This window comes from Lepidochelys kempii, chromosome 3, assembly GCF_965140285.1.
Source record: "Lepidochelys kempii isolate rLepKem1 chromosome 3, rLepKem1.hap1, whole genome shotgun sequence".
In the NCBI taxonomy this organism is placed as follows: domain Eukaryota; kingdom Metazoa; phylum Chordata; order Testudines; family Cheloniidae; genus Lepidochelys; species Lepidochelys kempii.
Genome location: NC_136382.1, coordinates 127,845,605 through 127,858,989, shown reverse-complemented (window position 1 = coordinate 127,858,989; position 13,385 = coordinate 127,845,605). Strand labels below are relative to the sequence as shown.

The window sequence follows — 13,385 nt, the reverse complement described above, 5'->3', positions numbered from 1 at the left end:
GCAGTGTACTAGACAACCTGGACCTAACCTTCTCGGGCCCACTATAATGGGAAGTCTGGAACACTAATTGGAATAGGTGTGGTATGCCCGTATGAGAGAAGGTGCAGGGCACTATACTACACAAGGGGCAGTGGCACAAATGGAATATCGACACCTTCCACCTTGATGCCTGGCCCTATCAGGAAATGTGTCGCCGTATGTCTTATGCTTTTCCAGGGATACCTGGGCAGGAGGATCCCAAAAGAAAAAAAAGGGGTGGAGTGTGAGGATAAAGATATTCAGGCCTGTCTGCAAAGGCCTGTACTTTAAGAATTTAGGTGTATTCTTATCACTTGGCTAGTTCTAGAGGTATAAAAGAAAGAATCAAAATCACTGTCTGCTGGTGTAAGGGCCTTCTCTTACTGTGACAGTCTGAGGCCCTGTTCTTAGGCTCAGGCCTTTGGCTAAGCAGAAGAGGCAGCCATAAGCTAGGAAGCGAACAGTCACATCCTCACATTCCAAACTAGTCACATTGAAATAAGGTGCTATTGGGCTGTTAGGCACTATCAGGACAGGATTGTATTCCTATCACCTCCAGAGAAAGGGAAGTGCCTAGAAAATGTAAAAGGAAACTTAGTTTGATAGCATCCTGTCTGGCAAGAACTCACTTATCAATAGCTGGGATGTGAAATCCTCACTTCTGTATTGTCTTGTCATTATAGTTCCCACTTTGCTATTGTTTGTCTGTATAATCTCTGTCTGGTTCTGTGATTGTTCCTGTCTGCTGTATAATTAATTTTGCTGGGTGTAAACTAATTAAGGTGGTGGGATATAATTGGGTACATAATCATGTTACAATATGTTAGGATTGGTTAGTTAAATTTCAGGAAAATTATTGGTTAAGGTATAGCTAAGCAGAACTCAAGTTTTCCTATATAATCTGTAGTCAATGAGGAAGTGGGTGGGTGTGGGTGGGAGGGGGTGGGTGTGTGAGTGGGTGGGGGAGATGGGAACAGGGAATGGGGGTAAGAAAATTGGAATCATGTTTTGCTAAAGGGGGAAATGGGAACAGGGAATGGGAGTAAGGAAGTTGGAATCATGTTTGGCTAAGGGTAGGAATGGGAACAGGGACACAGGTGTAAGGCTCTGTGGTGTCAGAGCTGGGAAGGAGGATACTAAGGAAGAAAACTGGAATCATGCTTGCTGGAAGTTCACCCAATAAACATCGAATTGTTTGCACCTTTGGACTTCGGGTATTGTTGCTCTCTGTTCATGCGAGAAGGACCAGGGAAGTAAGTGGGTGAAGGAATAAGCCCCCTAACAGTAGCCCCTATTAAATGGATTAAAAACTGAATTTTTGAGAGGTTTCAGAGGAACAGCCGTGTTAGTCTGTATTCGCAAAAAGAAAAGGAGTACTTGTGGCACCTTAGAGACTAACCAATTTATTTGAGCATGAGCTTTCGTGAGCTACAGCTCACTTCATCAGATGTTTACCGTGGAAACTGCAGCAGACTTTATTGTAAATGGGGAATCACCATCCAGTGAGGTGTTTGTAGTGGATTCCCAGTGGAATTTGTTCTTGGCCCAGTGCTATTCAATATTTTTATAAAAGCATTGCTGGTAAAATTTACAGATGACACCAAAATTGGTGGTGTGGTAAATAATTATAGGAACACGTCAGTTATAGAGAGTGATCTTAGCAAGCTGAACTCATTTGAACAACAAGTATTTTAACTGAGCCAAATGCAAAATCATGCGTTTAGGAACAAAGAATGTAGGTCATACTTCCAAGATAATGGACTGTATCCTGGAATGCACTGGCAAAGAAAAGGACTTGGTAGATAACCAATTAAACATTAGATCCCAGTGCAGTGCTCTAGCTAAAAGGGAAAACGTGATTCTTGGATGTATAAGCAGGGGAATATCAAGTAGGAATAGGCAGCTGGTATTACCTCTGTGTATGGGATTGATGAGACCATTACTGAAATGCTCTGTCAGTTCTGGAGTCCACATTTCAAAAAGGATATTGAAAAATTGAAAAGGATTCAGAAAAGATCCCCAAGAATGATTTGAGGTCTGGAAATCATGTTTTATTGGGAGAGACTTAACTCAGTCTAGTTAGTATATCTAAGAGGAGTTTAAGAGGTGAATTGATTATGGTCTACAAACACTTACGTAGGGAAGTGATTTCTAAATCTAGCAGAAAAAGGCATAATGCTATCCAATAGCTGGAAACAGAAGCTAGACAAATTCAGACTGGAAATAAGTTGTAGGTTTTTAACAGTGAGGGTAATTCACCAGTGGAACAATTTATCTCAAAGCACGGTAGATTCTCCATGATTTGAGCAGCAATTCTCATATCCATTCTACGAGGGACTACAAACTGATCTGTAAAATCACATTTTCTTTTTCCCCTTCTTTATACACTGCTTACTTGTATTTCTTCTGATTTTACTTCCTCTTTAGTGACTCTAGCTGCTGTTGAGTACTTCTTAAATTCAACCTTTTCTTTCTGCGATGTGTGAATGTGGTCTGTCTTATATTCTTCTAAGCGATTAAGTTCTTGAGCCTTGCTGGTCTCAAGCTGATCCATTCGTGTTCTGTTCAAAAGGTAAATTGGGGATTATGAAGCTGATGTAACGAATGTAGGTTGAATCCTGTCTTTGGATGTGTATCCAGGATTCCCAGATTTAGGGCTTGATTTTCAGAGGTCTCGGGCATTCACAGCAGACACTGAAGTCCAGGGGAGCTATAGGTACTCAGCACCTCTGAAAAAATCAGGTCCTTAATCACTGAGAGTCTCAGGTGCGCACAGTTTCAGCTGTAGCCCTCTATGCAGCATGAGGTCACACTGTGCAGAGGACACCAGACAGAATCGTCCTACAGGCCAGATCTGGCCCATGGGCCACCAGTTGGGCCACGTTTTTTAATTCTGGGCCATGCAATGCATGCGTTGCATACTTAGACGGCACACCATCGATCGCAACCTGGAGCAGTTGTGCTTGAGAGGAGAGAGAGGGCACAGGTGTCTTCTTCCTCACACATACCCATGCAGGGTGCACGGTTGGAGACTGAGCTTCCGGAAGCCCTAGCTGCCCCAGAGTGAGAACAGCCGTAGACCTTATGTGCCAGTCAGTGGGCGGGGAGCTGTTGGGAATGCTTGCTACAGGTATGGGAAGTTCAAGTGCCCAGTGTACAATCTTAGCACCTAGGAGACATGTTGCTATTCCATTCCTAAAGCCTCTAGATGCTAGCACTGGTACAGGGCACGTTTTCCCTCACTGGAGCTCCAGGCTCTAAGTCCTTAACTGAGCCCAGAATGTAGCATATTTGTATGAATTGAAATCAGTGTTTGGCACAAACGCTGACCCCATTTTTGGAATATATTATCATATCATTTGTTAGCCTCATGGGCAGGCACATGAGGCAGCCGTGAGGTGGTTAGGAGCATTCACCTCACTAGCTGGGCCTGTCACTGCAGAGGGTTCTCTAATGGGCAAAATGGAAACTAACACTGACATTAAGAGACCCACGGGCCCCCTCCTCCTGCTGCCCGAAGGAAGGTGCCACTGCAGGAGAGATCTTTACGGTTGAGTCATTTGGAGTTAATTCATTGGTTCCTTTTTTAAAATATGAGCCCTTACAGTATTCTGGCTTCATGAACATTAAAAGTAATTCATCACCCCAGTAACCAATTAACACCTCACCCCAACATCTAGTAGGAGTAATAAATTCAACACCCCTGCTTATGCCCGTCCTATCCCTGCCCCTTGTGAGAACAGAAGCGTTACCCAGAAAGTCAACAAAGTTGGACCACAACAGGAAGCAATTTCTAAAGTGGAGGGTCTTTCACTGCAAATGCCCTACTTTCTTGGCTAGACCAGGGAGCAATTAGTTCCAGCATCTCAACTGATTTCATCTGCTGCAGAATCGTCCAAAGAGAACAGAGGTGTTTCAGTTAGGGTTGACCCCAACCTTTTAGAGGCCTTATACAATAGATTAAAACCAAAGGCTTGAATTGCACATGGAAGTGAATTGGCAGCCAGTGCACATCACAGATGTAAAGTGCTCCCTGTAGAATACACTGCCTACAAAGCAGACCTCCATGTTTCAGGCAAACTGAAGTTCTCACAAGGTCTTCAGCTGTAGCCCCATGTAAAGCACATTGCAATGACCCAATTGTGAACTGATAAAGACCCTAGTGTTGGAAGCAAAATCCACAGCCAGGCGAAAACCTCTAAGCTAAACAGAGGGAAAAAGCACTCATGATTGCTGTTGCTACCTGGACATCCAGAAGCTGCTGTAGATCCAACAAGAACTGCAGGTTATATGTCACAAATGGCAGGCAAACTCCCCAGAAATAATTTTCCCTAATCTCCTTATGGCTTCCCATAGCCAACAGGAATTACCTCAGTTCTGTCTGGGTGGAGTCTGAGCCTACTAACTCCCATCTCTGCCCCAGTCTCCCATTAGGCACTGTGTACATGCCAAAGTCTAAACTCAGAGAATTTTCACCCTCCAGTCTGCACTTCTCATGCCTGCAGAGGCCTAAAGTAAAAAATGTGTTTGGAAACCAGAGAATGCACAGAAGCCTGGACAGGTCCAGGCATGCCAGCTGACTCTCTCAACAGGGCTCTTATTGCTTCCACCAGGCAAAAAAGTCAACATGGTATAACGGAAGAGCTATATCACTGTGGTTACCAGCCAGAGCTCCTGATGTGCTCACTAGTTTAAAAATACAGAGCCAGATCCTGAGCTAGTGTAAATCATTGTGAGATCATTGACATCAATGGAGCTAAGCAAGTTTACCCCAGCTGAGGATCTGGCCCACAAACTGGAAAGAAGAAATGAAAAGGTCTACACTACACAGCATGCCATCTATGGATTTGTAGATAAACACCTTTGTGAAAATGGTAGAGTCAACTACAACTAACTCCACGAAAACGCTGTCAACAACACTCTTTTTAGGGCCAACGCTGTTATTAGATGCCAAAGCACTATACTCAGTAAGACAAACCCACCAGAGGGCACTATCTATCTACAGGAGCAGAGTACAGTGCTGTCTGGGAAAGTATTGCATTAACTCTGCATGGAAACATCACTTAGCAACCGAAGGTAACACCAGTACATAACTCTGGAAAAACTGGAGCCTAATTTCTTTGACTGATTTTTTAGATGTTAAACATAAACAGCCCAAATCCACACACAGAACTCCTATTGCAGTCCATTGGAGATCAGCCTGCAGGATGCTTTGGGGATCATACCCAGAAAAAGATCTTTATTGAAGCAATTTTTAATAAATGCAAAGTATTTTGAGCAAGGCTAGCTAAGGAAAAATATAGCACACTGTAATTCTGAAAGGACTTGATCCTAAGCTCTTTGAAATCAATGGGAGTGAAAATACAAAAGTGTAAACTTTTGGTTTGGGGGCGCGTTCAGTTTGCAACATGTATTTTTTTAAAGGAATGCAAAAAAAAAAATCTAAATCAAGAAATTACTCTTACTTTACATAAGAAAAAAAAAATTCTCATACCGAGTAAGAAATAGAAAGAACACAGTAATATAAAAAAAAAGGAGTTTGTATTACAATAGATATACGCAAAAAGAAAAGGAGGACTTGTGGCACCTTAGAGACTAACAAATTTATTTGAGCATAAGCTTTCGTAAGCTACAGCTCACTTCATCGGATGCATATAGATATACGGTAAGTGTAGGTTCTAACAGATTTCAGACATGTTTTAAAAAAATTCACACTGGGTTTGAATTTAACCATGCTATGATTTTATTACAGGCATGCCAATGGCTACCGGGTGCCTACATTTGAGATGGTGCCCTTATTCCAAACCCCTGTTTTCAAACATAATTTTCTTCAAAATATTACATTTTTGACTGAAATTTTTCCTGCTTGATCTCAACCAAGTAGAAAATTGTTTGAATTATGCAAACAAACATTTTATAGCTATGCAATTTTACAGCTGCTTTACTGCACTTTGATTATTTACAAATCAGCTCTTTTGAAACTTTAAGCTTGGCACATCCATAGTTACAAATACATCCTTTGCCTGGTTTGGATAACTACCACGATATAAAGGTGGGTAAATCTAAATGTGACATAGGGATGATAACTAGGTTGGGCCTGATCTTCTGAGCTGGGAAGTGCCCCCAGCTCACAGTGACTTCAGGATGCTCAGCAACTTGTACAGAGTATTCAGCATTTCACAAGATCCAAGCCCTAAAACTCGTCATCTGGCCATAGGTTTCAAATCTGTGTGCCCTCTCGTTAGTCAGCTACATCCATATTTGGACACCCACATAAATGGCCTGATTTTCAGACCACCCACAGATCCCACTGAAATGAGGCCACTTCGGTAGGATTGAACAACCTAGCTTTCGGAATCCAAGGTTGAAAATATTGGCCGTAATGCATGGTCAGCTAGATTCGTTCTGCATGCCATGGGATGGTTTACTTACCTGAGCAAATGACTTGCTTTCTCTTGTTCTTCTTTCATCCTCACTAGAGGAGGGGTTTCTCCATGATATACACCAACCTCCTTTTCCAATTCCTCCAACTTGTCAGTAAGCCTTCTCTGAGCTGCTTCTATGAAGACAATCATATTAGTACATATAACTTACTGTGTGTTCATAAAAATAGTCCACGTATTTAACTACAGTAGAATTGCACAGACCAGGAAAATGTAAATTTCTCTGCTATATCCATCATTAGACATTAACATCTTGGGCCCCAATCCTGAAACTATTCACTATACAGCATAATGCTTACTAGTGCAAATCAAGCACTACACCTGGCAGTAAGTGTGATGGATTGGGGGCTCTCTCTGGGCCAAGGTATAAATTCTATTTTGGTTTTTGTTAATGTCACGCTGTATTTCAACCTCCATTTTGAATGTAACTTTTGAAGTGGCTTTGAGCATCCATTTTGAAGCAGGAACTTGGCAGCTAGTGAAGAGTCTGTGTGATAGAGCAATCAAGGGCCATCAACACTGAATGGCTCTACTCCAGTGGAACAATTAATTATTATTAATTATTTGTATTACTGTAGTTTCTCTACCAGCAGGATCACTGACATTGAACGACTCTCTGCCCAGACATTCCTTATATAAGAAATTCTTTCTCTAAGCCTGTGTTTCCTTGCTTTCCTGCCATGTTGTCCCCAAAGTGTGTAACTAGAAAAACCACAGCTCCTACATCCAAGAATGGAACCAAGTGGGGGAACGTGTATAAGCAACAAGGAGCTCAGGCACTAGTTCCTGGGTCTAGGCAATCAGACTGAGGTTCCACTGCCCAAGAAGAGGGTTAGACACAGGATCTGCAACTGGGAATGTGCCTGAGCTAGGAACAGTGACTATCCACTCCTCATATCCAGATCCCGGGAGCGTATTAGTATGTGGGATTCAGTGATTGGATCCAATCACAACAGACAAGAGTCCATCCAGAGAGTGGGACTGGACCAGGTTGTGACGGTAGGATCAGGCTCTTGGTTACTGTAAATCCAGTTGGAATTCACCCCAGTTAAGTAAAAGGTGCGGCACCAAAAACTTTCTAATTCAGAACAGAGGAGACTCTCAGAACTTTCACTTGGACAGCAAACCGACCCAGAGGGGAAAGGAGACTGAACATGGTGGAAGCACAGTAATAAATAAATAGATAATTAACTTCCACTCAACCTCAGAAAATAAGGAACTAAATTGCATGGGCATGTGGTATTTTTATAATTTTAGGAATTGCAGCCCTCGGCTTCCAAGGGTCCAATGAACCAGAAACCACAGGGCAGGCTCTTTTTCTGCCACTGGAGTTCCACGTATTGTCGTTATCGCTCAAACGGAAATAGAAAAATCCCTCCTGAAAACCCACTTCCTCTGCAAGGCTCTCCCCACATTAAGAAGAAATGTAAGAGGATCAAATAAATTATAAGATTAAATCGAGTTTGTAAGGTAACTCTCCCCTCTGCTTCTTCCAGTGCATCCTGCTTTTTCTTGTGGGGTGAATGTCTCCTATAGTGAAAACTCTTCAGGGCAGAGGCTGTCTTCCTGTCTATGTCTTGCACAGTGCCAAGCACATTTGCCTGTGCTTAATAGCAACACGAATTAATTACAAAATGAGAGATGTGATGTTGGCATCTGAGCACGTGACCAGGAACCAGGATATAACAGGCCATAACTTCACTGATGATTCACCAGGGATGAATTTGACCCCCCCCAGCTTTAATCCCAGATCTCACACCATCTGCCATTCTGGCCTTGCATGTGTCACTTAAACTCTCTCTCAGTTTCTCCATCCCTAAAATGGCAGCAACTCAACTTTGGTGCCAACTTTGAGTGCGGTGAGGATGAATTGACAATTTGTAAAGTGCTGTGAAGATGTGAAGCATTATGCAGGCTAAGCAACCACACCTACACACCCACACCGAAACAGTGTTAAATTATATTCAGTTAGTAGTGGGTGGGCTCAGTCCAGCTCCTAGTGCACAGTTGCCCTCGTCATGAAACCAGTTACAAGTGGCACTGATAGACATCCTTGTTGGCAGTCTCTGCAAAGAGGCCAAGACTAGAATAGGCATATAGATTGAACTATCCCCTCAGCCCCAGTGGGAGCCTGTTTTTTCTAGGTCAGGGCTGAGGAATGTTGGCATGGTGGTTGGCATGGCATGGGATGGGACATGCACTAATGGAACATGTGGTGCAAGTATGGCGGTACGGTCTGGTACGCCGTACCAGTAAGATATTTATAGCCGGTACTCTGTACCAGAAAGACATAGGAGCAGAACATGGAGCTGCTGGGTGGCCCTACACCCACAGCTCCTCCGGCATGGCTGTACCACCTCCATCCTCACCCCCAGCCCTTCCACGCAGCTGCATCTCCTTTCTGAGGACAGGGCTGGGGGCAGTACAGCCGTGCTGGAGGAGCTGCCAGGTGGCCCCACATTCTGCTCCTTTCGCTTGTGGTTCCGGAGAGCCCTGTGGTTCAGAAGTCTCCGGCGCAGCGGGAGGAGGACAGAGGCCCGCCCCCCCCAGGTAACATGGGTTGGATCATGGGGAGGGGAGAGCGCCGGGAAAGCGCAGAGCCCTGGGCTGGGGTGGGACAGGGAGGAGTCACATGGGGGGTCACGTGCCCCCCCTTTAGCTGGTGCCCCTCTTTGTGTCCCTCCCATGAGTGCAGCGTACAGGTAAGAGATGAATTCTACTTGCACCCCTTGTGTAGAATCATTATAAACCAAGAAAAATTCAACTGCTGCTGACATCGGGACAGAAGTTTTGCTTAGCCCTTACCTAGCATACCCAGAACCGGTTTTCTTTGTGTCTTCTCCTCTGCAAAGGTGTCTTTAATTTTGAACGCAGGGAACAGGCTGGCCACCAGATCACATGTTGAGGGTGATGACTGCAGATCTACATTTTTAACATCCCCGACATTACTCTCACTCCTTGTCTCAGGCTCTCTTCCACCTCTCGCAGATCTTGGGGGCCAAAAGGGAAACTTTCGAAGAGAAGAGCAAGACTTGTTTCCTCTCAACCTAGCAACCCCATTACCAGACTCACTGCTGCTTGTGCTGAGAGAGAGACCCTGCTTGCCTTTTATCGCTTGAGCACCCAGTTTCTTTGGAGGTGGCTTGGTGTGCTTTTTCAGGGCCAGCTCTTCTGCTCCACTGGGCTCATCACTAGCATAATCAGCATCAGAGAGATCCAAATTTTTGTCTGTGCAACCTACTTTCTGAGGCACGTGCGTTGTGGGAGTCCGAGAGCAGTAAGATTTGGGGTCATCCTCACTGTCAGTGGACATGCAGCCTGACCCACTGGACAAAGGTTGAGCATTCCACTTGTTGGTAGCACTTCTACTGCTTTGCCACTCTAGCTGGTGGCTGACAGATGTGATGTTCTTTTTCCTGGCCATGCCTTGAGTTGATTTGTGGGTAACTTTCATTATTCTGTCATTAACCATCTTAAACCTAGTGCTGGGTCCTCTTTGGCTCTCTGCGCTTTTGCTCACAGTGTACTCTTCATTGTGGCAACTGCTAATTCCTTTCACACCTGGTGTGAATTTGAGGCCTGTGCTCCAATCCATCTGCTTGGTTTGGCTTCCTTCAAAATTCTGAAGCTTAGAAGCATCTTGAAGGATTTCCAAGGGATTTTCTGCTATCTGAGTTAGATTGCCCTTCCCACACTGATCCACAATATCTAGGTCCTTTTGAACTGTAGACTCCGTGGAATGTTTGTCTGCTTTGTCTGAATGTCCTAGAGAATCAGTACTTTGAGCTTTATTTTTCTCACCTATTTGTAACTTCATTTCAGTAATTTGTTCCTGACACGGCTGCAGGAGTTCAGCCCAGTTCATCTGCAGTGGTACAACAGGATCCTCCTTTGCACACTCTTCTTCACTACCTCCTTCTCCTCTTTCGTCTGGGCATTGCTCAGGATCTCTTGCCTTACTGTCAACCTGAGCCTTTATTTCACTCATGGAGATAGTGCAATCTGTATTCTTTTCATTAGAGACCAACACCGTGGGGCTGCTGACCTGTCGATGTGAACGATTTAAATGTTTCCCCAACTGTAATTTTCCTGCATCCTGTTGGTGAGGCAAAGAGAAGAGATTCTGGCAATCAAAACTAACTCTTTTGGCATGTTTGGCTTGTTCTTTCGCAAGGTTCTCTTTATTTTTTTCAAGTCTTGCAATGCCTTCTCCATGTTTCAGGAAAGATTTCCGAGGGGTCATTTTAGCCTCACAGAAGTTCTGCAAATACCAAAAATTATGTTTAAATTATGAGACATTCTTCAAAAATGGAAAGAGAAATCAGATCCCATTAGGCGGAAGCCATAATAATAAAAACAGTTTCTTTGTTGTATGCCACATTTTTCTATTTTCCTTTATATCAAAACTTTTTAAACACGCACAATGTTAGTTTTCCAGCATTTATACTGCTCAAGTCATACAGCGCAAAATAAATTCTCACAAGGAGCAATATTATATTGAGATAATGTTCAGACAGTGTTATTAATCATTTTTTAGGAAATCTAAAAAACCCTTCCAGAGCGTTTGGTTAACATAGGTTAAAACTCACTTCTGGAATGCCCAGACATTCTTTGTAACCCTGTTAATTCAGTCCTTGTGCACAGCTATCTTAGAATTTTTATTTCCATGTGATCGAAGTGTTTTCCTATTCTGCTTTCGTAACAGTGAAATAGTTTCAATATCTCAGATGAAAGATATAAAAAATGTTCAAAAGTCATTCAGTGACCACTTTGTGGCTAAGGCCCTCCATTTCTTTTCTTTTTTTAAAATAAAAATTACAGACAGATATATAAATTAATCTGCAAATATCGGACTTCATGGTTTTGTGCTCTCTGCAACAGGTGATGACATCAAAGCTAGCACAAAATCATGGCCTCTTTTTCTAAGATCAGGTATATGGACAAACTAACAAACTGCCAACAGAATCTGACCCACAGTCACTGCACTGAAGAGTTTAGTGATGACATCAGATATTGCCAATAAATTCAGATTCCGGCAAGCAAATTATTCTCACTGTTTCTCATAGTTTAACAACTGCAAGGAAATATATTTTGAGTCTGCGCTTAAACCTGAATCCTGCTCAGATTATTCACAAAAGCAGTCCCATTGATTTAGTCCATGTTCTGTTAGGGCAACATGCATCCCTGTGTAGATGGACAGGACCTGGCCTTTCTGTATCCCTTAAATCCCACTAAAACCCTATTTTGAGGCCTCTGGTGGTGCTTAGGCCAAGTGATGGCCCTTTTGCACTGGGGGGAAAAGGACCTTAAACAGGATTTTGTGCTGTATTTTTTTTAAAGGTTTATGGTTTACTTTTAAAGTACATATTGAATTACTATACTCTGGGGAAAACAGACATACAGAGAGATAATGGGTGGAATTTTCAAAAGTGCCTAAATCACTTACGAGCACAGGTACCACTGAAAGTCAATGGGACTTGTGTTCCTAAGTAATTTTGGAACTTTTGAAAATCCCTCTCAATGTGCACAGAATTGAAAGACAGGAAACAAATAAAGGACATCACAGAAGGCAGAATGATAGACAAATGTAATGAATATAACTGTGCATTACATAGCAAATAATTCACTACTTCATTTTATTATTACATTTCCATGTAGAAAGAAATACTGAGATTTCCCAGAATTTCAGATTAAAGTGAACCACGGATGCCTGCTATTGTGCTGATGTGATCTGGCAAAAGCCTCCCAAAAATTCTGATAGGAGTTAGAACTCTCCTTTATTTATTTTCAGGCCAGTGAAGTTTATTAACATAAACACCTTTGCTTTTATGTCACATGGACAGCACTACACGAAGTAGTGAAAAGGTTTATGGTAATAAGTAATTTGAGTTCTGTAAATCCAGATAATCTTTAAAAAAAGTGTTTTCTTAAGTTACTTGTATTTTTATAGTAGTACCTGAATTGATTGCTGTATATTGTATCACCTTGAAGTTTCAAAATGTTATACATTGTACTCTATATCACTAAACCAGAATAGAATGTTCTGGTTTGTGGTGATTATTTTGTCAATTTTAGAGTGCTTACTGATAGATAGATAAATTAATGGATAATATTTAAGAAGAGAAAATTGTTGTTTTAATAATCTGTTTATAAAGATAATTTTCCTTGAATTATATTAAAGTTGACCTTTTTCTGAACTCTCACACACCCAGGTATGAACTCCCGGCAAGTGGTCTCAGATTTTTTCTTCACTTGAGTTTTAATTGTATTTATTTGAACTGGAAAACCTAGCTGTAAACAATAGGTCAGCACTTGACAGTTTGCATAGTTGAAAGTTACCAGGCTCAGGAGCCTTCTGATTAGAGCAGGTCAGGAATTTGGGGTGGGGAGGGATATGGGGCTTTTTGTTGAAAAAAATGCCAATTTGTTGAAACCAAAACTTTAAATGGGAAGTGGTTAGATTCAATGCATTTTTCAATTAAAATTTTTTTTTTTTTAAAAAAAAAGATGTTTCTATTTTGAAAATAAAATATTTCTTGTTTTCTGGTTCAAAACAATTTTTGCATAGAAATTTATGCTAAGTAAAAAAAAAAAAAAAAAGAAATGGTCAAAATCAAAATGACAGGTTTTGATTGACCCAAATAGAATTTGGGTTTTTTTTTGGATTTTCAATTCATAAACATTTTTTGAGTCCAACTTTTTGTCCTGATTCAGACTTGGGAAAAAATGTTGTAATCCTGAAAACTTGAAAAATCATGTCCTGCCCAGCTCTTCTTCTGATGCTCAACCAACCTGAGAGATTTATATGAACCTTCTAGATTCTGTGTTATGCTTACCACTGAACTAAGATAGTTACTCTTTCTGTTTACCTCATGTCACATCTGTTCCAATGTGCATGTGTACCCCATTATTGTTCAGATATCT

At 42.0% G+C, this 13,385-nt stretch overlaps 1 protein-coding gene across 1 annotated transcript in view; it reads right to left on the bottom strand.

Annotated features, from left to right (window-relative positions):
• LOC140909195 (centrosomal P4.1-associated protein-like) overlaps window positions 1-13,385 on the bottom strand; it is a 71,233-nt gene that overhangs the window by 22,197 nt on the left and 35,651 nt on the right. The window contains 3 exon segments of the mRNA XM_073337918.2: window positions 2,414-2,579; window positions 6,451-6,577; window positions 9,267-10,722. Of these exon segments, the coding sequence (XP_073194019.1) occupies window positions 2,414-2,579; window positions 6,451-6,577; window positions 9,267-10,722 (1,749 nt within the window).